General features: G+C 48.7%; 1 protein-coding gene across 3 annotated transcripts; it reads right to left on the bottom strand.

Annotated features, from left to right (window-relative positions):
• Window positions 1–5,485: 5,485 nt before the first annotated feature.
• On the bottom strand, window positions 5,486–19,693 carry H6PD (hexose-6-phosphate dehydrogenase/glucose 1-dehydrogenase). 3 transcript variants are annotated; one of them, XM_063353763.1, is made up of 7 exons: window positions 19,487–19,693; window positions 18,910–19,052; window positions 17,044–17,214; window positions 15,041–15,697; window positions 13,789–13,906; window positions 11,364–11,633; window positions 5,486–10,677 (listed from the first exon to the last, which is right to left on the bottom strand). In XM_063353763.1, the coding sequence occupies exons 4-7, from the start codon at window positions 15,665–15,667 to the stop codon at window positions 9,320–9,322; spliced, it is 2,373 nt and encodes a 790-aa protein (XP_063209833.1). In that variant the 5' UTR covers window positions 15,668–15,697; window positions 17,044–17,214; window positions 18,910–19,052; window positions 19,487–19,693; the 3' UTR covers window positions 5,486–9,319. The 3 variants fall into 3 exon arrangements, with proteins under 3 accessions (XP_063209833.1, XP_063209835.1, XP_063209834.1); XM_063353765.1 differs by lacking the exon at window positions 19,487–19,693 and adding an exon at window positions 19,185–19,443; XM_063353764.1 differs by lacking the exon at window positions 19,487–19,693 and adding an exon at window positions 19,144–19,443.
• Between the last annotated feature and the right edge of the window lie 4,348 nt (window positions 19,694–24,041).

Here is a 24,041-nt window from a genome sequence, read left to right on the forward strand (position 1 = left end):
GGGAAGCAGCGGTTAATTAGTTGGCTGACAGTAGCTCTTGATGCCTAGAGATGTGGATGTGGAATTTTCCTCTTACCCTGAGACCTTTTCCGGCCCACCTGCCGTGACCCAGGGGAGTAACAGAGCAATGGCCAGGGCTAGGGTCCGGAGGGAAGCCCAAAATCTCGCTTGTGGAGACTCAAAAGAAGGTTCTGCTTGGCCTGCCTATCTGTAGCTCCCCAGGGTCTCTTAAATGGCCAGCACAGCATGAGCACCTTCTGCAGCAGCAGAGACATGTCATCACCGAGTCCGAGAAAGTGGTAAATGATGTCTGAGAACTGTACAGGAAACTCAGCAGGCTTTAGTCTGCCTGTGAATTCAGCTGCTCCACCACAGCCGTGTTACCTGTCCCTGCCTCCCAGCACTGGCCAGCACGATGGCCCGTTATCTCTCCTGAGCACCTTGCAGCACGTTGCCATTGCCAGATATGAGCTGCTCTGTCTGAGGGCTACTCAGTGTCTTGCATTTTCTTGTGCGCTAGTTCCAGGTGTGCAAAGGTTTCCTGCCCTAACAGAGATCCCTGTTCTTTACAGGGAGAGGGAGAAATGGGGTGGAGGAGGTGCAAGAGCAGCAGGGAAGCTGGAGGAAACCAGACGTGACACGTGCTGAAGCAGAACTTTTCAGCTTTGTGGTGGCTTCTCGCCAGATGAGATCACAGCTCCTACGGAATCTTGTCTCCTTTTATTTCCTTAATATTTGACTTTCTTGGTTCCTTAAGAAGCAGGAATTGCTAATCTTCAATCACTTGGTTTGAATACTGTCTACATTTCAAACAACAGCGCAAACAGTGGCCGAGAGGGGTGGCTGACATATGTCAGTGTTTATGGCCAGCAACAGAGTCCCTCTAAGCCTGTTTGGAAAACTAACTGCGGCTGGAACCTGGATTAGAAGAGACTTTTCCAGCTCTCATCCTTGTGAATTTATGCTAAGATTATTAAAAGGGAGGTGCGAGGGGGAATGACTTGGCATGCCTCCTTTTTTGTGTTCAGCGTTCAGTATTGTAGATTATATGGGGTCTGGAAATGGATGAGCACCCACCTTCTGAAAAATTTTGAACCTTTTGAATTTCTGAAATTAAGCATCTAAATCCTTCGTAAGAGCACAGACTGTCAGGCTGGTACAGACTTTGTAGATGGGCTTTATGCCTGACTGATACTAACCTTGCAGCAGAAAGCTGGTAGACTGTAGCAAAAAAAGGAGATCCTTTTGCTTTTGTATTTGGGGGTGTGTGTATGTGTATAAAGACAAGCAGGCAAAAAACATGCAGCTTTCTGTGCCCTGGGGAGAGGGGGAGAGAGAGAGAGAGCAAACACTCTGCCCGGAAACGCACATACGTGCTGCATGCAGGCTCTGCCTGTGGGAATTAAGGGAGACAATGCAACAGATAGTGAACAATGAGCGTCTGTAATGTACAGCAACAAAGCCAAAGTAACCCAGTGTGCCGCAGAACAGAGAAAGAGACTGTTAAAACAGCAGCCTCATGAGGTAGAAATCCTGCCAAGCCTGCTTAGAGGACAATCAACAAGCCCTCCTCAGCTGGAAGAGGGCTCAATGTGGTGGAAAAGGGAGTCAAAGAGAGTGGGATGGAGGAGGAAAAAAGAGGCATCCCCAAGGGGCCCTTTGCAGGAAAAAAAATAGTCATCTTCCTATTAGTCTCTTTTTGTGAATTCAGATCTCAGCACAGTCAACACAACACTTTGAGCAGTGCATCACAAATAAATGAGGCTGTTGAATGAAATGGAACTATTTATCATAAAGTAGAATCCAAGGATTTTGCTTTACATTTACCTGGAAAGCAGGGGCTCGCTGTGATATCTCCTGTCACTGCTCCTTTGCCTTTCCACGTCAGCATAGGGCGCTGTGTGTGAAGGGGCCTATCTTAAAGACTGGGATATATGTAACTCTGGAGCACTTGGATGCGGAAAATACTCTACAAACTTAATGAAAGTACATGCCAGGAGGCCCCCCTTAAAATCACAGTAACTTTACTGGCTAACAGAGATGTCTGCAGTAAAAAGCAGATATTATAACACGGCCTCTGCTTATTGCACGGTATGTCACAAGCCTGTATGAAGGGGGCAAAGCACATGGTCGCAGTTGTGTGTATGGGAAGCCACTGGGAGTGGGGAAGCAGAAAAATGACTTCCTTGCCTTTTTCGTGGGGTGCCACGAATGGAAAATGGTAGCAACCAGGATAATACAGGACCAGCAGCTGTGGAGGAGCTCCTGGGAGTGCAAGCTGCCCAGAGAGCTCACTGTGCCACAGGAGATCAGCGCTCATCTCTGCGCTGTGTGTGGCTCAAGGAACAGCAGCAAAAGCCTTGGTGTCAGAGGCCAGCTGTGTTGGTCTGTGCCTGCAGAAAAAGCTCCCTTTGCAGGACAGGGCTGGGAAAAGTGGTTCCCGCCAGCTCCTGCAGCGTGAGGAAGCAGCACCCTCTGCTGCTGGCATGCTTGCCTCCAAAGCACCTTTTTAGTTACTGACACCTAAGTACTGCCAGAGAAAAGCTCAGGAAAAGCATCTGCAGCAATGTCCCTCTGCAAGTCAAAACACTGCAGCATGTGTGTGGTTTGTTTGTCAGAGAGTTTGGTCACATCAAAATACTGCTGTTGGGAAAGGAGATGCCAGGCAGCGTCTGCTCGCAGCAGATAATAGCAATAAGAACAGGGTTTGGCTTTGTGCTGAAAAGATTTTGACTGCTGCTGTTCCCGGCAAGTACTTCGGCTCATATTGTTTGATGGACATGACTTGATACACACAATGCTGTAGGATAAAACTCTCCAGCAGCCTGCCTTTGGCCTCTTCCAAACATTTCATATCCCCCTGAGACAGCTAATTTACTATTGCTGCATAGCACGAGGAAAGGGGAACTCAGGCAAGCAACGTGACTCGCCCGCAGTGAGTCACTGGCAGAGTCCTGGCTCTTCAGCTCTCTCTTGCTAACCATGGACCAGCGATTCCATGGGGCTGGGAACACAAGGAAGGAGTCCCAACTCCTCCCACCCCGAAGCAATCCTACCATGATGCTGTGTCGCTACCAAACTGGCTCTCTAGAAAGCTGTGGGATGATGCAGGATCCACGCAGTCAGATGAATCCTAGTCGCCCATGTTTTTTCCCCTCCCTTTTCCTGAGGGCTTTTTGCTTTTCCCAAATTTTAACCTCAATCAGGTCTATCCCACAAGCACATTCCCAGATGGGATATGCGCACCTCAGACAGACACAGAGTCCTTGCTCTCTTCCTCCTCCCTCTCCCTGAATGCAGGCTGCCCTTTCCCTTAGCATCTGACCCCAGGATTCCCTTCTTCATTTAGGAGAATAAGCTAAACTTGGTACTGGATGCAGCTCCAGCCCCCCCCAGCTCAGCCACAGACATATTTGAGCTCCCATTCCACCCCCCCCCATCTCATGATCTTCTTCAGTAGGGGGGACCCTCCACAAATCTTCAGACACACTGTGCCAGCCCATAAAACATACCCACATAAGAAAAGCAAAGCATGAAAAAAAAAAAAAAAGAAAGCCTGAATCCTGTTAAAAATAGGCTGGGATCTGCAGAAAAGAACCTTCTGAACAGTTTTGGTCTGTGCGCAGGTCTCGTTTCAGCAACGGCAACACTGCTCAGAGCCAAACATCATTCACACAAGACCCAGATTGTTTTGTGGATAAGGAGATGCCTACAAAAAGGGAGCCCTGTTTAAGGAAAAAATGAGGCGATGTCTGGTCAGAGCGCCACCAGGACATAGTTTCTGCGGGAAATTCCTCTCTGTGGAGCAATCTGTCAAAGGAGAGCCAACACGTCCCGCCGCAGGGAGCAGCTGGAGGGCACAGGCCTGGCACGGTCTGCGGCGGTGCTTGCAGGAGAACCTGGTGCTGCATTGCTACAGGACCTCACGCCAGCTCTCTGCAGGGGGAGCAGCTGGAGTGAACTGGATCGATGCACATTACCCACAGACATCTCACAAGGCAGCTTGTTTCGGGAGCGCACTGGCCCCTGAAACATGCTATTTTTCATTCTCTCCCCTCCATCTCCTTTCTTGCCCCTTTTTAGGCAACAGCCACATTTTCAGTCATTTGTAATAAGCCAGGGAATAAACCAAATCCCTACTAAGGCAGGCAATGCATCCAGAGGAATAAATCCTACTAAGGATTGCCCTGAGCTGTGGCCAAAGGAGAAGTCAAGCACAACACCAAAAAAAATATGTTTTGAAAAGCATTAAGATACTGAAAATTTTGCTGCTTTTACCATCACTGCCTCTGCTGCCCGTGTTTGGGGAGGATTCCCTAATCCTGTAACTGCTTGGAGTATCTCTCTTCAGTGATACTCAGTGGTCTCTAAACTAGAATTAAAACACTTCTGAGCCGGATGGGAAAATACTGTCCCAGCCCTAGGACATGATTGTTAAGTCTCCTCACTTGCACAGCCATCTTCAAACGTATGGGCCACTTAAGATAGCTCAGCATCACCAACAGCACCAGAAAGTATCATATACATGCCACAGCAATGTACCTGGACACCCAAGGGAGCTCTGGAGAGGATTTGGATGCTGAAGAGACGTGGTACTGGTATTATAGAAATGCTCTGCTACATTAGCAGCCCAGGGAACCCACTGAAAACACAGCAGTTTCCAATGCCCTTTCAACTGCATTCAGGGGAACTCGCATTTGTGAATCAGCACGATTGCAGCAAGAAAACATCTGACTGAAATGCTCCTGTCCTCCTCTTGCCAGGAGAATGACGCCTTATCCTGGGGCAACGGGATGAAATGCCCGTGCTCCTCCTCCCCTTCCCAGGACACACTGCACCTTCTCTTTCTGTGTCATGGAGGTGCCAGGTGAGATTTTCCTTTCGCCGAGGAGGAGGGGGCTGGTTGTGGACAGGAACACTTGGGGACCAGCTAAACTGGAGGCTGAGCCTTGGCACTGGGACTCCGCAATGCCTTCCGAGCCGGAGTCACGGCACAGCGCACTCCCCAAGTTCAACTGCATAATCCCCGCTCACAGATCTTGAATAGATTACAGTTAAAAATGCAGCTCTAAAAAGTCTATGTTATTAAGCAACTCCGTACTATGGTGATAGTATCTATGGAAATGCAACTCAGGGAGTAAATGCGGATCAGCAGAGACTTTCCTAAGGCCTGGCGACTGCAGGACACTGCATAGTATTGGGCAATTTCATCTTCTCACCTTAAAAGGGCTTGGGCTGTTCCCCTGTTTTGAGAAGTCCTGGCCTTGTTTGGATGACACACACAAGAAAGAGAGTAAACATTGAAAACTGCTGGTTTCACACTACACAGAATTCAACATTGTCCTCTTTGTACAACCAGAACTTTAAAACTTCACTCACCAAGACGACAGGGGAAAAAAAAACAAACAAACAAACCAACAACAACAGAATGACCATCATCTTTGAAAGAAATTAAGAGACATTTTTGTTAAAAACTATTTTTTTTATAAATATAATTCTCTATTCATTACACAACATGAAAGGAATCACAAAACTTTACTCATGGAAAATAAGATTTTTACAACTCCATTTATAAAAGTTAAGTGAAAAATGAATTCCAGTGTTAGCATTCTGTAAAACATACAAATAATCATACCATTGAGTTCTAGGAATGCACTTGCCATTTAAAAAAAATTATTAAATCGGTATCAAGAATCACTTATGGGAGAAACAGACTGCAAGAAGTTACTCCATGGAGTTGCTTTTGCAAAGAAAGGTTAATACAAGCTCTCGAGACGGTGCACACCTATTAATAGCTTTCACAAAATAAAAATAGCACGGCTTCCTTGGCCTATAGCCCAGTGGATTTCTACCATTCTTCATCAGATTTGTCATTTGTTTAACCCTTCTTCCCATCCGCAGTCCCTCTCTTGCCTTTGTCACAAAATAAAATTTGTCACAAATTTTATATATTTAAAAATATTTGGTTTTCATTTGGCAAATGCTGACTATTAAAGTGTTTAACAGGAATTGTCTGTGTAAAAAGAAAATACAGTTCTAAAAAAAGCCAAACAAAACAACAAAACAAACCCCAAGCAACTCAGACAGCTATGTTCACTGAGGAAAACACGTGTAAGCTTTTAAGCTTTTACTGCATTTTAATAAAATCTAGGATGAATTTTGGGGGAACCCATTAGACCTCACAAATGAACCCTATTTTCAGCTGCAAAGAACAGCAGCTCTCTGGGAAAAAAACCCACATGCTTATGTAAAAGTGCAAACAAACCTCTCTAAACCAGTGTTTATTTCACAAGGTGCCAGCCAAATATTAACAAGAAAGTGTGCAGAAATAAAACACCGATGCCACAGTCATCTGCAAAGTAGTAATAAATTCTGTCATTCATAACAATGTATTTATTCTCACATAGATCAGTTTTTCATCAAAGCTTGTTCCCTCACACCAAATACAAGAGAAGTGGAATGAAGTTAACATGGCTATTTTTGTTTAAAAATGAAAAATTATGTTTGAATTCATGGACGTACCAGACCTAAAACATCTTCCTCTGCAGAGCTGTTTCGGCCACTGTGGTATATTCTGGAGCCAGTGTTTGCTAGCACTCATCTACAAAGAGAATTGCTCCAGAAGAATTATTCCAGTTAAATCCTAGGCATACGCTCTTACTCCAGACCCCACCGTCAGCATATCCACTTGACAGGCCAGTCCTGCAGCAAGGAACCTGCAGTGCTCACCTTCCTCCTGCTCTTTGATGCTCCTCTCCTCCCCTGCGATTTATTTTCACCCTTTGGTGTTTGTGCTGGTAGTTAAGCCCATAACCACAAAACAGGCAGGAGCAAATTTATTCACGAATGCCCACAAAAGATGGGTAACCAGGCTGTCAAACCAGACCAGTTAAGGCACTTGTGTCTCTTCTGCCTGAGCTTTTGATAACGCTGCATTATCACAACTCCCCTCCTTTCCCATGCAAGAGCCAAGGGATGCGCATCCGTGCGACTCAGTCAAATACAGTATGTAAAACGCAGCTTTTCTGGACCATCTGCAAGGTGGGGGAGGGCGTCTGCCAGAAATCACAGCCAGTCCCTGAGAATTTGGCCTTTTCCTGCTGCACATAGTTTCTGCCAGGTTATGTTCTCCCTGGCTCTGCTTGCCTAGGGACTGCTGGTGAGTGACAGGCTCTCCAGAGCTTGCTCAGTGTGCTTTTATCTGTGCAGTTAGCAGAGGACAACACGTCTGATTTCTGCATTAAGATAAGCATTATGCTGAAAGGCAACAACTCGGGAACCCAGGAGCACAGGCTGTAGAGACCTGCCCACCTTGCTCCATGTGCCATCAGACTGTAGCACCTCTTCGTACCTGGATTTGCATCTTCATCACCAGGATTCAGCAGATCCCCGCGCAGGGAAAGATCTGAAGCCAATGCCTGTCACCCAGCTCTCCAAACCAAAGTCTCCTTCCTTCCCTATAGGGCAGAATTTAAGGTACTTAAAGGGTCACTGGACTCCCAGGTCCAAGCCGTGGGATCCCAGCTTTTCCCTTGTGAGGTGCCAGGGATGTGATGGGTGGCCCAGCCTGGCACAGCCTCATACCAGCCCTGCTGAAAGAACAGCAGGGTTTCTTTCAGAAAGAACAACCCACTGCTGCTGCCTGAGGTGGGGGCGTCATCTCCTGCCAGCATTGGGCCCCCGCCAAGCCCTCAGGCCTCACCTCAGCCCCCCACATCTCCACACACAGCTACTTCTCTGCAGAAACAGGGCCAGCATTCACAGGAAGGAGAGAGAAATCCTCCTGCAAGTGGCCTCTGCTCCTTTGCGGAATCCTCCCTGCTGGCAGCCCACATCCATGTCCCATCCTGGTGCCACGCCGGGTGAGTGGGTTTGTCTCTAGCCTCCCCATGGACCATCAGCCCAGATTCTCCCATCCTCTGCTGTCTCAATTTCCTTACCAAGAGCTGCACTCTGGTGTGCTGCAGTAACTTACCCATTAGAGAAGATAACGGTGCATTTGGGGGTATCACGAAAGCAGAGAGACACCTATTGCGTGTGGCAGCATTCCAGGAAGGTGAAAATTAGGAAGGGGAGAGTGGTGTCTCTAGGTAGGACTAGATGCCTCCAACCATTCCTGTGAGCAACAGCACTATGCATTTCTATAGCCACTTAACATCGTCCTGTCACCAGAGATGCAATTTGCTAGTTCCGTGCGCCCAAGAGATGTGTACAGAGAAGATTTCCTCCCCTTAGAAGTCAGTGTCCTTGAGTTCAAACCCCATCCCCACCATCCACAAACACTGTGACTACCTTAATGTGTGCTGTAATGACTGGGACATTGATACTTTACAAAGCTGCCTCACACGTAAATTTTATAAGCCACTGAATGACACTGCAAGCTTCAATTCTGAGGACAGAGAAAAGTTCATTCCAGAGAATGAGACAGAGAAAGACGGTTAAAGAAAACATGTCTTTGCTAGCTAAATGCAAACAACTCTGAACACCAAGCTTTTCCCTCAATAATTATTGCACTGCAGGCAAGCAACAGCTCTGTGAACTGAGATATTCCTCACCCTGTCCCCATTATTCTAACAGCCTAGAAAGTGATGTGTCTTTCTTCTCCAGCCCCCATGGTATCAGCTACCCACTTAATGAAAGCAGCAAATTACTGCTTATAAACTCAGCCTCCGCTGCTGGGCAATTTGCAAAGACTCGGGGCTGCAGTGAGCTCACAAATCAGTGTCGGCGTTTAGGGGCCACATGGCACAAAAGCAAACGGGTGTCTGTGCTCCCAGGCTGGCTGACACCACGACGGGCTGCACATACGAGACTATAGACCCATGTGCACAGAACCACCATTTCACCGAGACAACAGCTCTGTCCCAGCCAGACTGAGCAGGGCAGAGGATGAACGTGTTATTTCCTGAACGTTTTATAGCCTGAGAATTAAAAAAAAAATTAAAAAAAAATCGGCAGGTACTTAATTTAAGAAGTCTCCCATAGTGCCTGTGAGGTAGTTAAATGCTAGTAACCACAAAGGCCTGGCAGGGAAAGGCACTTCAAGGTGAGGTAATTTGTCCGAAGTCACGGTCAGAGCCCCTAGCAGAGCCAGAAATGCTGCACTGGGCTCTTGGCTCCTACTCAGCTCTGGACACTGAGCCGAGCTCCTTTCCAGGCTCAAATGTCAGAGGCACTGCAGGCCACAGATTTCCCAGAAGGTTAGAGGAGTCTGTCAGAGATGAAGCTGCTGCTGGCAACAGAAAAACACGGACATTGTGTAGGAAAATCCAGGCTGTCAGGGCCACGCAGACAAGGGAGGAGGGACACCGGGAAGACATCACCCAAGCAGAGCTTCATAATCCACATACCACACCAGCTGGCCGGAGCTAGGGCTGACACCCGAGATAGGCCATTTCCTTGGCTCGTGGCCCACTCTGCTGAGCAGGGTGGTGATGTCGTGCTTGCCCTTCCCCAAAACCAGGACAAACACCTGCCTGGCCTTGTTGATGAGGGGTAGGCTAAGGCTCATCCTTTGGTGAGGTTTGACAGGGCTTTCAGTCAGCACCACAGTCTGAGCCCCTTCCAAGCCGTTTTCAGACCGGGGGAAGAGCGAGGCAGTGTGCCCATCAGTGCCCACCCCCAGCAGCACCAGGTCAAAGCTGGCATTGGCCACCAGGGCCATGATCTCCTTGGCATACAGCTCTGTGCCTGCATCCTCTTCCACGCAGAGCCGCTGGTTCAGGTGCACAGGCATGGGGTGGACGTTGAAGTAGGGCACCCTGACATTCTGGAGGAGGTGGTTGTGCAAGCTGAAGAAGTTGGACTCCGTGTCAGTCAGAGGGACACAGCGTTCATCTACCAGCCAGATGTGGGTGTGCTTCCATGGGAAGGCATAATGGTGTCTTGCTAGCCGCTGGAATAGGACCACTGGGCTTGAGCCACCTGAGAGGGCCAGGTGGAATTGCCCAGACTGTGCCACAGTCCTGCTTGCTGTCTTCTCAATGTCAGAAGCCAGATGGGAAATCAGCTCCTCAGACCATGCTGAGACCAGGGGACTTTGCCGAAATTTGGACTGGATCGTCCTGTAATCACTTGGCATCAGTCTGTTGGGGTTCAGCAGTTCCACTGGCTCTGCCAGTGTGAATGCCACTTCCCCGCTCACCATCTCAAAGTCTAAGAGGTGCTGGTTCTCCACACCCCCAGGGTAGAGGCGCAGGGGCTGGTGGGAAATGCTTTCCAGCAGGGGTGTCCAGAATCCCCAAGAGGCCAGCAGGTTCTCAGTGGTAATGAAGAAGTCCTTCCTGGCATGGTAGATGTTGGAGATGAGGACAGAATATGCATCCCTCTCTTTCACAGGGCTGTACACGTAGTAATCAGACAACGGTTGTCCAAAAATGTGCAGGTCTGACTGACCCACTGCTTCTCTCCAAGTGCCTTCTGGCATGACAGGCCTGAAAAGGTTCCTGCTCACAAGCACCGCAGGCATGTTGAGCACGCCGTGCCCAATGTAGAAGATGATCTGCTTGGCTTTACATTGGCTGTGCTCTGCATCCCTCAAAGTCTCGCTCTGAGTGCAGTAGGCCCGGTTCTTGAAGAGAACACGGACATAACCTACCCGTTCATCCAGAGCTTTCCCAGAAGTGAGCAGGAAAGGGACCCCTTCCCAACGCAGGCTGTCACTGTGAATCAGCACACCTGAAAGGACAGTGATCTCAGCTACCAAATTAAACCTGAACTGCCAGCAGATTTGAGGGGATCTCTATCACCTACCCATCATTCTCCTTCCTTAGCACCCAGAAATCTTGGCATCCACCGTATCTCTTGCTCCACATTCAGCCCTTTTGTGACATCACTGGACTAACTGCTCTCCTGCTACCCTGCTGTACTTCCTCCCGGGTATCTTACTCCATTAGCCTGCTTTCATCTTGCAGGAAAACCGTTTCTGAGCATAAGTATCATTCATACAAAATCTTTAATGTTCAGAAGACACAGCATGACCATAGATGGCCTTGTGGTCTACTAATCACAGAGAACTGCCAATGCTTTACCCCTCAGATGCAGAGAACAACTCGACTTTACGAAGAGGCAAAGGAGTTTACAGGCTACTTCTAAAAATAACACAAAGATCTTATCAAGAATAATGGGACTTAGCTCTTATGCAATGCTTCCCATTCACTGGATCATTAGTTAACTAACATGACAACAGTATTATCTTGTTACAGCTCCCAGCTGCCATGCGGGTGGATGCCTGGAGACACCCCTGTGTCAGCAGTGAGACCCAGGGTCATGGAGCTGGTATCAGCATGCAAGGACTCACGTCTCCTGCTCTCCTCACCTCTAGACTACTACTCCCCTCTCCAAGGCCCAGACCAAACTCTCACCTGCAAAGGTTGGTGTTGTGCTGATGTAGTCTTGTGGCTTCTGCAGTTCCTCCTGTACTTGGCTGGCATATGCCTGATACTGACCCAACACGGCACTGTTTTTCTCCAGGCCCCGCAAGGACTGGAAGGCCTGCAGCTTGCTCTGCAAAACCTCTTCAGCCCTGCTCACGTTGGCTGGGAGCTCCATGGTCAGGAACATCAGGGCCTCTGTGAGGTGGTTCTGCAGCACGTCCCGGATGACTCCATACTGCTCGTAGAAGCTGGTGCGGCCTGAGGACAAAGAGGAGGTAAGGTGCTGGTGAACTGATGTGTTTTTTCTCACAGCCTTGTCCTCTGCATGTATAACGTGTGTGCCGAGGAGAACAAAGAGCACAAGCCCTAATTGATTTGCACCAAGCTCCTCTTCTCCTGGCCCAACAATTAACTTGAAGCTATCAAGCTCAGAGAAGTTGTGGATGTCCCATCGCTGGACATGTTCAAGGTCTGGTTGGACAGGGCTTTGAGCAACCTGACCTAGTGAAAGATGTCTCTGCCCATGGCAGGGGGTTGGACTAGATCTTCAAAGGTCCATTTCAACCCAAACCACTCTATGATTCTATGATTTGAAGTTTTTCCCCTCCCTCCAGAGGGGCTTCCAAAGCGTCTCTGCTACTAAAATAAAGATAAAAGGTTCCCACGGGACTGCTCATCCTCCACAGAGACAGACATAATCCTCCTTTTGGGTGCTTACAGGGCCTAAACCCAGCAGGAATAATGCTCTTGCCTGATACTTCCCAAGTGCACAGAGCAGAAGGCAGCTTTGCTTTCTTGGACTGCTGGTGCTTTCAGAAGCTGTGGCCAGTGACCGGCAACAATATCCAGCTCAAACCTCCCACGTACAGCACGATGCAGGGCCCCTGGATAACCCTCACCCTAACACTCCTGTCCCACAGGTCACAGCACCTGGGCCTGGGACTCCACACAATGTGTGTTTCTACCCAAAAGCTTTGACAGGGTAGCTGGAAAGGGGGTCCAGCAGGGACCCCAGCAGCTCTATAGCTACACACCAGGTCCCCAGAACAGCTGAAGCTGGGCCATGGCAATGAGCACTGCCTTCACTGCCTCTTTTCCCCTGGTTTTCATGTCCTCAGACGGGTCTGTCTGAGCCATGCCCTTGAGAGACAAATTTCATGCACAAATCCCTGCTTCTCATTCCCTGCCTGACTTCTCATGGAGGTGGCAACAGGGGAGAAGGACAATGCACTTATAAAGTGACTCAAACAGCTGCCTTTCTGTGGTCCCTCAGCAGCAGGCTACATCACAGCCACAGGCTTCCCCTATTGATTGATACATTTATCTCCCTTGCTCTAATCCAAAGGCACATTCATTAACGTAATCAATGCTGCAGACTTGCTGGGAGCCAGGCTGCCAGCTGAAGCTGCACGGGGGGGGAGAAAAAAAAGACATCAAATGAAAAATTGCAAAGTTGTTTAGAGCTGGGAGGGTGCAGCTGGGGCTACACACAGACAACACTCTTCTCCCTAAATCTCTCTGCAGTGCATCCCCCTCCCACAAATAGGCCCAGGTGAGGTCTGGGCTGCCAAACCGAAGATTAACTCTGAGTTTGATAAAGTTGCATTAATTGAGTTAGTGATGGCTGAGGAAGGAAGGGAGGGAGGGAGGGAGATAGAAGAGGAGGTAAAGCGAGGGGAGAGGCAATCCTGATGTTGCAGAACTGAGGGCGCCTGACATCCCAAGAAGTGCTGCGGGTGGCAGTCCAGCCCAGAGTGCTTTATGCTGAGCACTGCAGAGCGGCTGCTGCAGCATTGCAGGGAGGGATTGCAGCCGTGTCCTTCAGCAGGAGTCCCATGCTAGCAGCTCCAGGCTTGGATTTTCTCTCTGCAATGCTCTTTCTTACTACAGAGAGGAAGGGAAAGAAACAGGCAGAGAAACACAGACTGACACAGACTAGCTGATATGAGTAACATCCAGGCAAAAGACGCAAAAGCATCTTCCAAAGAATAGCGCAAATGTATAATCAGTGTGAGCTTGGTAGCTAACAGGACAGGAATACAAAAGGGTGGTTGTTACAACAACCAGGTTATTGCAGCACTGAAGTGGCCTTAGATTGCACCGGTTCCAAATCCAGCGCCTTTTACCAAGATTTGGGATAGAAAGCAAGGTGCAATGCCCCCAAAGCTCTGCAGCACAAAAAGGTGGGGGATTCCACCTCTGCCCCCGGCTGAACTGCAATGGGAATCTTTCCTTGGAAGCAGCAACACTACCTGGAAGTGAGTCAGTCCCTAGCATAAGAAGTGTAAGACAGTCCCTCTCAGCTTTTTTGTTTCTGCACCAGCAGTACCTCAAAGCCCACTTTCACACAATTAATGAACCCGCCAGTTCTTCTCACTCATCCACCCTGGCTCTGCACGCTCGCCTCACCAACCTTCAGCATCCACAGTCTCTTTCAAGACAATCTCCACTCTTTCCACATGATGACGGTTCCAAATTGGATCCAGAAACTGTCGGTTCTGATCTCGAAAAGGCAGGATGTGGGCTACAGCCTGTGAAGGGAAAAACCAAAGACCCAATAAAAACCTCACCAGATTTCCACAGCATCTCTGCCTCGCTGCCTCACCCAGCACCGGGATGTAGCCAGCTCGAGACATGCCACGCAGCAGAGAGCAGAATGGCTCCGAGAAGAAAAAAATCAGCAAGAGAGCCCGCAGTGATGCACAACGAGGTCTCCAATGAGCAGACATTAAAGGTCTTTCTGAGGCATTTTGAGCTTTCACATGAAAAAGACTGAACTACAAACTGCAAGGCACTCAGTTCATATCTGTCAAAGGACAAAGGGCTGAGTCAGACTGTCCTGGGACTTATGTACAGTTCCAAATGCTGAAATACATTAGATCAGATGCTTACACGACTAAAGCCACCTGCTCTTTTTGCGAGAAGAAAAAAAAAAAGAGAAGAAATCCACCCCCTCTAAGTAGAGCTGCTCTCCTTGCAGCTGAACATGCAACCTTTTGAGTAAAGTCTGGCCACAGTGCCATGGCTGGAACACGCTCCTTTCAAAATATGGCATCATGTTCCTCTGAAACAAGGATGACATGTCCTTGAACACGTTCCCTCTGGGACAATGCAGTTACACATCCTGCAGCAGGCAGTCCTCCATGCCCCGAGTGGAGCACAGCACAGGAAGAAACCTTCTGCTAAGCATCCCGCAAAACTAACATCCCATCACCTCCATATCGTATCAAATTGAAAACTGCTTCCAGAAGCCATGGCTAAGCAGAGAGGCCTGCGTGTAATGAGATGGGAGAAGTCAGAGAGGGAAGAGGCGTTGCTTATTCAGCGAAATCAAAGCTCTGACCTTGGTGAAAGACCAGATGGATTCTGCATCTCTCCTTCATGCACACACACAGTTCACCCCCACACCCTGGCTTCCCTCTGGAGCCTCATCACTCCAAGAGAAAGTCCTGCTTTGGCCTGCACGTTTCCTCTGCTCTGTAAGAGGATGGACAGCAGCACAGTACAGGACAAGAATAACAGGACAGGACTCCATAAGCAAATGGAGTCTCAGGAGCACACTCAGCGGCTCTGCCTGAATTTGAGATGTCGAGCTGACGCCCAACACTCTCCCAGCCACTACATCCTTCAACCTGGCATAGGGCTGCGCATTGCAAGCTGCTCACCTGTTTACCAAGGTAATGGTCTACCCGGTACATCTCCTCTTCTTTGAAGAAGCTTGTCAGCTCTGCAGCCAGCTGCTGGGCTGACTCCAGGTCATGGCCAAAAGGTTTCTCCAGCACCACACGTAGCCAGGCTCCTGGCGGTGGTCTGCAGCTGCTGTTGATGTGGCGGGCAATCTCTGTGTAGGCAAATGGCGGTACTGAGAAGTAGAAGATCCTTCCAGCCTCCTTCAGCCCCTCCTGGCGAAGCAGTGTCTCAATCTCTCTGTTCAGCACAGTGTAGTTTTCGGCAGTCTTCAGCTGGTGGTATTGGCTCAGCTTCAGGAATTGGTCCTTAAGCACAGCACATCTGTTGGGAGATTCATCTGGGGGACAGGCCAGCTTCTTCAGCACATCAAACATCAGCCTCTGCCCTGGCTCCAGAGCTGTCAGTGCAGCCCCATGGAAAGTGAAGCTGTGGCCGCTGCTCACTTGGTCCATGTAGAGCTGGAAGAGACCCTGCCACAAATACTTCTTGGCCAAATCACCTGTGGCTCCCAGCAAGACCACTGAGATGTGGCCTTGGGACACCTCAGCCAGTGATGGCAAGGCTCCCATGAACAACACTGTACACAGGACTCTTTGCAGCATCTTGGGAGAGAAGAGGTAGACTCAGGAACACTAGAGGACAAGATTAAAAAAGAGAATCTGTCAATCCATGTTATAACGCTGCAAAACACAACGCGAGGTACCTGCTTTCCCATGGCTGAAGAGCCAGGGACTTCTGCCTGGATCCTCCACCCAACAGTCTCTCCTCCCCTCCATGATTTGAATCATGGCAGTGACTGGGGCTCTTGAAAAGACTGCAGCCTCCTTACACAAACCAAGCGGAAGACAGCGTGTGCCTAAGGTCTTTCAGTAGCGTAAGCATTGTTCTCACAGCTGAGTTAATGAGGGGGTGTCAATGCCTTTAGACTGTGAAACTGTAATCCATTTTAATACAAGTTTCAGAGCTGGCTACGCACGTGCCTGCAAATTAAGTATTGCTTTCAACAACCTCGTTTGGGACTTTGCTCAAATGGTATTATGCTGCCTTGGCATTGCTTCATGTCAATATTGTCAGAGCAGCTCAGGGACAAGCACGACCACTGCCAGTTCCAGGACACAGGCTCTTCTTTAACACACTGCACTTCAGCGACTTGTGCACCACCACTCTCCTGAACGGAGCTGAACTAAGTTCTAATGAGCTACTGGGAGACAAATGGTCTGATAAAACAACTCAGGGGAAGAAGTTTAGTCCTTAAAACTGAGTCTAGACACGAGCTGCCTCATGATGGTTGTGTATGCAGCCAGGAGACAATGTGGGGTTTGTGTTCTGCCTACTGCAACTTTCCATCACTGAAGAGCCCATGTCAGCACCCGTCCTGGCCTTCTCCACTCAGTACCCATTCAAACCACTGCAGCCAGGAACAGCTGGTCTCCCTGACCAAAAAGGCCCTTGGCTCATTCTTATTTATTCTCGTGTCTCTAATCCAAAATAAAGTTGTTTTTAAGAGAAATGACACATTTAGTTTTTACACCTAGAATCACAGCAATGACTTTACATCTCAAGAGAGATAATCCAGAACAACTGAATAAATGATTGTGCTGTTCTTGTTACATCAAATATTATTTCCGAAGCTCTTACACTGGCTATCTCATTCTCTTAATTTCATTTTCTGAAGCTGTGTTTAGTTGGAGCATAGCCTTCACAGCACGCAAGACAATTAAATTCTTTAACAACTTTTGGTTGTGGTCAATACATTTATAGCTTTTAATTTTACCTGCCATTTTTTGACAGTAAGAGGAAAAAGTACCTGACTTTTTTATACTGGTGCAGTTGCAGTCTTACTAGGCTTCGCACTGGCATGATTACACCATTTTAAAATAGCAGTTTCATGACCATACGACTTCTGAATATCTCTCCCTATTTGCAGCTTGAACTGGTCTTTATAATAATCTCATGTTTCTCTCCCCAGCAGACTCACCTGGGTAATACAGAAGCTTTACAGAGAATGCAGTGGCAAAAGTAGCTGGGAATTTGTTGTCTTCACAGCCCCTCCTGAGCGCAGATCTCTCTCCTCCTGTGCCTGCGTGTACAGCAGACTCTCTGATCAACGGTCAGGTGAGCAAGCAAGATAAGGCAGGTTGTTCCCTTTCTGATAAATGAGGGAAAAGACCCAATTACAACAGAGAAAAAACAAACACGCCTGGTGCCAGCGATGTCCCAGCACATCCCAGCTCTCAGCCCATACATGTTGGCTGTGCTAAACCTTTTGGTTGCCATTTGCAAGCAGGCAAAATGCAGGTGTGTGGCAACTCCTGCTCCCAGAGCATCTTCCTAACACCTCTGCTTTGCACGTGAGCTCAGGTCGATGCTGCAGGTCTCCAACTGAGACCGTAGCGAGCCTCCCCGGGAGCAGTCCCCCACTCCAACTCACAGAAGAAAGCATGTCCCAAGATTCCAACCCTGACGCAGTGAGAAGGGTGCAAGTTTTAGCGAGCCCCGCTAGGACAGCAGGATGGCACGTGTGTGATGCTGCTGTGCCTTGTGGACACACAGGCTTCCCTCTCAAAGGTCAGTTTACGCAGAGGGTCCTTGGCTTTTCCTTCCCTGCATGGAAATCCCACAGCAACTGAGCATCAGTCAGCCAGCCACACCTGCCGCCTGCTCTGCCCTGCCATCATGCAAGGAGACAGCCTCTATGTCCCCCACAGGGCACATCACTCCCTCAAGAAATGGTCCAGTACCCATTGCTCTTCTCCAGAGACCTTCAACAAGGTATATTGTAGTCTGTAAGTCTAACTCATATCATCTCTCCCCAGCCTTCTGTTGTGACTGCCTCCCCTCCCTCCCTTCTTGCTGTGCTACTTAAGCTCCAGCAAATACCGCTGGCAATTGCAGAGGGGCAGAAACGTGGCTCCTAAGATTTTGCCTGCAGTACAAATAATTATTTTTTGCAGAGGTTTGGTTTTCCTTGCCTCATTATGGGATTATAATGCAGATGTCAGTGTTTCTCAGTGCAATAAAGTAGTATTTATGTTGGCTTGAGCAACCTTTGCTCCAGGAACTTAGTGAAGTCTGACATCTGCCCATTGCACCTTGGCAGGCTGCAGTTATGGCAGTGCTGAACAGAGACCGCAGCTGAAGAGCCGGTACCTACTATGGAATGGGAAGGGTTTGGGTGGGTGATTCTCTTCCACGTACCCAAGGAAATGAGTGAATTAGCCAAGTAGTTTCTTGGCAGAATCAGCTACACAGTCACATGTATCTCCAAGCCAACTGGAAACCAGTTTCACAACACTCCCAGTTGCAAAATATTGTGCTACACTGCTCAGAATAAGCACAGTAAAGCCAGGGATGTTTGTTTACCGCTTTCGTATCAGATACTCAGCGCTGTTCACATTAAAAACTAACACTCTAAAAATTCCCCAGCCAGACTGAACAAAGTTACTCAGTCAGGATTCAGGAAAAGAATCCTGGGCCCGATCCATTTAAAACACTGTAAAAACTTAATCCAGCAGTAAGACTGTGCATTCCTCTGCACAGGCACTGGAGTTCCAGTTTGCTAGGAGCCCATTTCAGGTCTTGTAAGTTCCCCTGTGGTATAGGAGAGATGAAAAAAAAATAATTTATTTTTTGTTACTGTTGCATCCTCACTGAAAAATAATTAACAGATGCATGGCCAAACGCAGCATGGCTGGGGCTCCTACAAGGTAACACACGAAGGGGTTACCGAGACTCTTTGAGAATCAGGAAAAATATATTGGCCTTCTGCATATGCAAACATTAGAGCAGGAACGACCTCACCATCAGCTCCTGGAAAGGTCAGAGGTTTAATGTGGACACTCACGTTAAAAACCAGCCGAGAGATGCGTGAATTAGTGAGTGGCCTTTCCCGCGAAGCGCCCAGCGCAGCAGTGATGTGCAGCCTCGCTCCTTAAAGCGAGTAAGCTCCGGCCCCAGCACGGTGACAGCAGCTCGGTTTCCGACGCCCTGGAGAAGCGGGAGGACACGGTTACAGCCAGAAAAACGCCCACGGTGCTGGGCACCCCCTCGGCCGCCCGCGCCCCCGGGCTCCGCGTACCCCGCGGTGACAGCCAGCCTGCGCCGGGGGGGGACCCCAACCTCGTCAGCCACCGTCCCCAGGCTGTCCCCTGCCGTCCGCTCCCGCTTCCCGAGCCCTGGGGATGCCGAGCGGCCCCGGTGAGCATCCCCCGCCGCGGACGCAGGTGGGCGAGCGGCCACGCCGAGAGCCCGGCGGCGGGGGTGGGAAGCGGGGAAAGCGCTGCACGGCAACGCCATGCACGCCGAGGCAGAAGGCCGCCCTTTGCCGGCCGCCACACGCAGCCGCGGCGAGGGGAAGCCCCGTTAAGAGCCACCTCCATCGCCCGCCCCCCCCCGGTCCGTCCCCGCCGCCCCCCACTCACCTCCCTCCCACCCGCCACTGGGGCGGTGGTGGCGGCGGCGGCGGCTGCGGGCGGGCCCGGCACAGCGCCCCGCCCGCCCGAGCGCTCCGCCCACTGCCGAGAGACTCTGCGGTTCGCGTCGGCTCTCGCCGGGTAGCGGCGATCGGGAGGGTCGAAAATCGCAGGGCTAAGGCGGGGTCTGGGGGCACAGGCCCTTCTACTTGTGGGGCAAGCCAGCCTTGCCCAGCCCCAGCTCAGCACCGGCGCGGTGACTGTGCCCTGGGCACCGAGGCTTGCACCCGTTCGACACCTGGGGGTTGCATCATGCATGTCCACGTGGGTGGGCATATGGTGCCTTCACTTGTAGCGCGTTTGGGCTGGAGAGGTTCATAATGCACCACGGGACCAAAACCTTTACTGAGGCCAGGAGTTTCAGGAACCAAAAGAAAAATTCTTTATTTTCCCTGGTTGCATTGGCTAGTCTAATTTTTATACACACACACACACATATATATGTATATATATAGGGGTGGTTGTGGTGATGATGGTATATTTGCCTATAGACCTTGCATTGCCTTGTGTCCTGAAGTTACCGTGACACCAGCACACTACCTTCTAACTACACATGTGCATCCACAACTCCAGTCCTATGTTTCTAAACAAAGGAAGTACCTTGGGAACCTCCTGGCGCGCATTTCAGTTCAGTTTGACAGTGCTTTTAGACACATAGAGTTTTGGGAAGGCAGGTGGAATGATGAGGCAGACAGAAGAGAAGCAAAACTCCACAAATGCCTGCACTGCCCCTTGTCCCAAGAATGCACAGGGCAGAGCACCCTTATAAAATGTGCTGCTACGATGTAAAACTTTGACTGGAGCTCAGCTGTTGTCTTCAGATTCACTGGGGGGAGCAATGCCATAGGTATGATTTCCGTAGTTGGCTCCACTAAGTACATTAATTTATGGAAATCTTCACGGTTGCTGGGTCTAAGATCTAAGCAGGCTGTAGTCAGACTCAGGGTCTCTGCTAGCATTGGGCTCACTGCTGCGTCAGGGCTCTAATTATGGATTCCACCGGCTCCCCATAGAGCAACACATAAAACTAAAATGAATATTAAAAACTCCTTTGTTAAGAGCCCTGGCCAGCCAGACTTCACAGATACCATCTTAGACTTCAGAAAACGCTGTGGGTTTGCAAATCATGACTTGTATGGCAATAGCAAGGAGTTGTAAAGCAGACTTACGCAGTTAACCAGCTATAACTGTATCCCATAATAAATGGCATTACATTATATGGTACGACTAAACACCACCCCTATTGTTTTTCTTACTCAAAGGTCTCAAATTATTTTACACAAGTAGAAATGCTTCACCACAGCTACTTTGCAGGTGGAGAAACTGAGTCACGTTGGCAGAGCTGAGAATAGGGCTGGTTGTGGTGAGAACTGGTGAGAGATTCAGTTCAGCCGAGATTCAACTGAGAACTGGGGTAGTTGCTGCTCAGGTCAGTAATCTAGCAATGACATGATATATAAGACATATATAAGACAAGCCTTACGTTATATTTGTAATATAATTTATATTTACAGCATAATTTCTTGATGCCGTACCCTTCTTCACCAACCTGTTCTGGAGGTTCTCCCATCAGCATGTGTGCCTGGTCTCAAAAAGACCCTTCATGGCATCGCAAAGGTGTCCGAGTGACACAGAGTGTTAGCACCTAGGTTTGTCTGCAAGATACGGGGCCAAATTAGGGACGAGGGAGGCTGCAGTCTGCCCTGCTTCACGTTACACATCGTTTTATGATTCCGACCATGTTACCAGTGCAGCTTTGGATTGGGTAAAGTCTGAATGCCCCCAACAGTGGCCCTATTTCTGAAACCCAGCAGAAGGGAGATCACACACATAACTCAAGTGATGAAATTTAACAAATTAAACTTGGTGAGGGGGTAAATAACTCATCTGAAAGAGCCAGCTGGACAAATAATCCAGCTCCAGAGATCTCCCCTTACACAGTACGTTTAGCAAGAAGCTTAGGGGAATCAGTGCTATATCCCATAGCTATGTATTTAACCCATTAATGACCCGATGACAAAGCTTTTTTAGCTCTTACAGCTAATCTGGGTCTGTTTGGGTACAGCAGACTGTGAGAAGAGGTAAGTGGGAGTTCCCTTTTACAGTCTGTTTTCTGTTCTGGAAGAAAAAGGGGGTTTGCCATCTACTTTAGCAGAAATGATTAAAGTGCAAATCTCCCTGCTGCATAGTTCTGGCACACTGAATGAGATGAACAGCTGAGGCCCTGGTCACTTGAGCCTGTTATTATTATAGATAGAGCTGGAAGTTGGGAGTAGCAGCAGTTGTTTAACATCTTCTGTTGAGAGACCATGTTTTCAGCTAGTTGTATGATGCCAAACTAAATATTGAGGCTGAAATTGTAGGGGGGTTTCACCCTGTGCAGTCAGTTTTTGGAAGTCTCTGAAAAAAAATGGTGCAGCTATTTCTGAGTTGAAGGTCAGAAGATAAAATAGGTTTTTTGACCATGTTAAAAATATCTCTGCTGTTTCATTAAGGAGCTCTAACATCTCGTAATTTGGGGCAAGTAAGATTTTATCAGGATGATGGTTTGGATCAGAATGTGCTTTTGTCAGAAGGAGCCTGCTCTTGCCGGTGCGTTTTCAGGCTGACTCAGTTGTGTGCTCCTTTAAGGGAAATAGGTCCAGTGTGACCGATGAGACATGTGATGCCAATGAAGGAATAAAAGGCAGTTAGCAAGGGAAGGGGCATTAAGGAGCCACATGTTCTACAGGCAAATAAAAGCTCTGTAGGAAGAAGAGCTGTTCTAGTTGGTATTTAAAGATGGTGTTTCAGAGGAGGAATTATTGAGCTGGAGAGAGCAGCTTACCAGTTGAGAGGCTCCAGCCTATAAATCCTGGGTAAAGGCTGTGTTTTGGCATAGCAATTGAAAGCTCTTCCATAGCAAGTGGTTCTTTAGTTAGGACTGGGAAAAACAATATAAAAAGTGAGTTTGATGTAGTGGGAGTTTGTTGCCCTTTGGTGTTGCATTCACAGACTAGTCTGGAGGCACGGAGAGGTGAGACTGAGCCAGGATGTGGTTTGTACTGCTCTGAAGAGGTAAGGTGTGCTTCAGTGTAGCAAGCTCTTGTTGAAGTAATCTAGAGGAAACTTGCCTGCTATCTGCCAAGTTTATTAGTCTCTGCAAAGGGATCTGCTGCCAATGATCTATAGATGCGGCTGTAAATGATGGAGTAATTTCTGTGGATGCTTTATCATTCCTCAGCTTTTGTGTGTTGTCTCATGAGTTGGGAGCCCAGCTTCATTATGCTGCTGCAGAGACTGGTGGAGCTTGGTCTGTCGCTGTGCTGACAAGCTTCCAGGAAAGCTCTGAAGTTCTAGACTATCAAGTTCACATGACTTTGAGTAAGGCTGTTCACTTCTGCTGTGAAGCAATAAGGAGCAGCTGTACAGCAGCTGGGATTAGTAGAAAATACAATTACTGTCTTGTGGCTTCTGGAAAACCAGACTGTAAAAATCATAACAGCAAGTTCTTAAACTGGTGTGGGAGAAAGTAAGAAAGAGGGGCTTTGTTCTGGCTACTGGGGCAAGTCAATGACTGAGCTACTTGATGAATTCTGGAGCTGCAGTTGTGCTTGAAGTTGCTTTGTGGTTAAGCATGCTGACTTGAATGGGCCCAAGAGAGGAAATTCTCCAATCCAGTTCAAGAAGTTTAGATTTAAATACTTATGCCAGTTTGGTGTCAAACAATGCCATCTCTGGACATCCTGACAAACTATGTTTAGAGGCTGGAAAGCTGATCGCCACAGGAGCCCTGTTGTAGCAATGGCAGGTGATGTTCCCCAGGCACGAGTGCTCTGGTGTTCTCTCTGGACAGCTTGGCTCTTAAGGAGCTTAGCATCAAAGTAAAGCTGAGACTCTCCAAGGTGAGAGAGTATTAGAGCAATGCTGCCTCTTACGAGCTTTTGTTTCTATTGTTTGTTGACTTTCCTTTCTAAACTGTAGTGCTTAATCTGTAGAAGTCGTGTCGGTGAATGCCTTGCAGGTGTGCGGCTTGTGTGGGGCAGGGAAGTGTCTTAACACAGCTGCCTTGCTGTGCAGCTGGAGTGAATGGCATTACTAGCTAATTCAATTACCTCTCGGCTGCTATCCCCCACTGGGCATGGGACTGAAACATGACTTACAGCCTCACTGTAAAGTTCTGTCACCAAGACTAGATGAGTCCTTCAGCAGCACTGCTGCAGTAATGATGCAGTCTGCCATCCCTCAGCAACCAGGATGCAGCTGCAGCACACATTCGCTATAAAAGCAGTGACAAGGGGAAAGGGGTTGGGGTGGGAAAGCGTGTGGGGAGGAGCAGGAGAGCTGATCTTCACCAAGTACTCTACCTAAATCAAAAGAGAAGTGATCAATCAAGTAAGCTGTGCCTTCTTTCTGCCTTTTGTTCTAACAAAGTGATGCTCTCATCAGCTTGATCAGCAGATTAAAGATAAAGTGCTGGCATCTTCCCCAGGAATCCTTGCACTGGGACAAGCCGCCTTCAGTC

Source organism: Chroicocephalus ridibundus, chromosome 16, assembly GCF_963924245.1.
Source record: "Chroicocephalus ridibundus chromosome 16, bChrRid1.1, whole genome shotgun sequence".
Taxonomy (NCBI): Eukaryota; Metazoa; Chordata; class Aves; order Charadriiformes; family Laridae; genus Chroicocephalus; species Chroicocephalus ridibundus.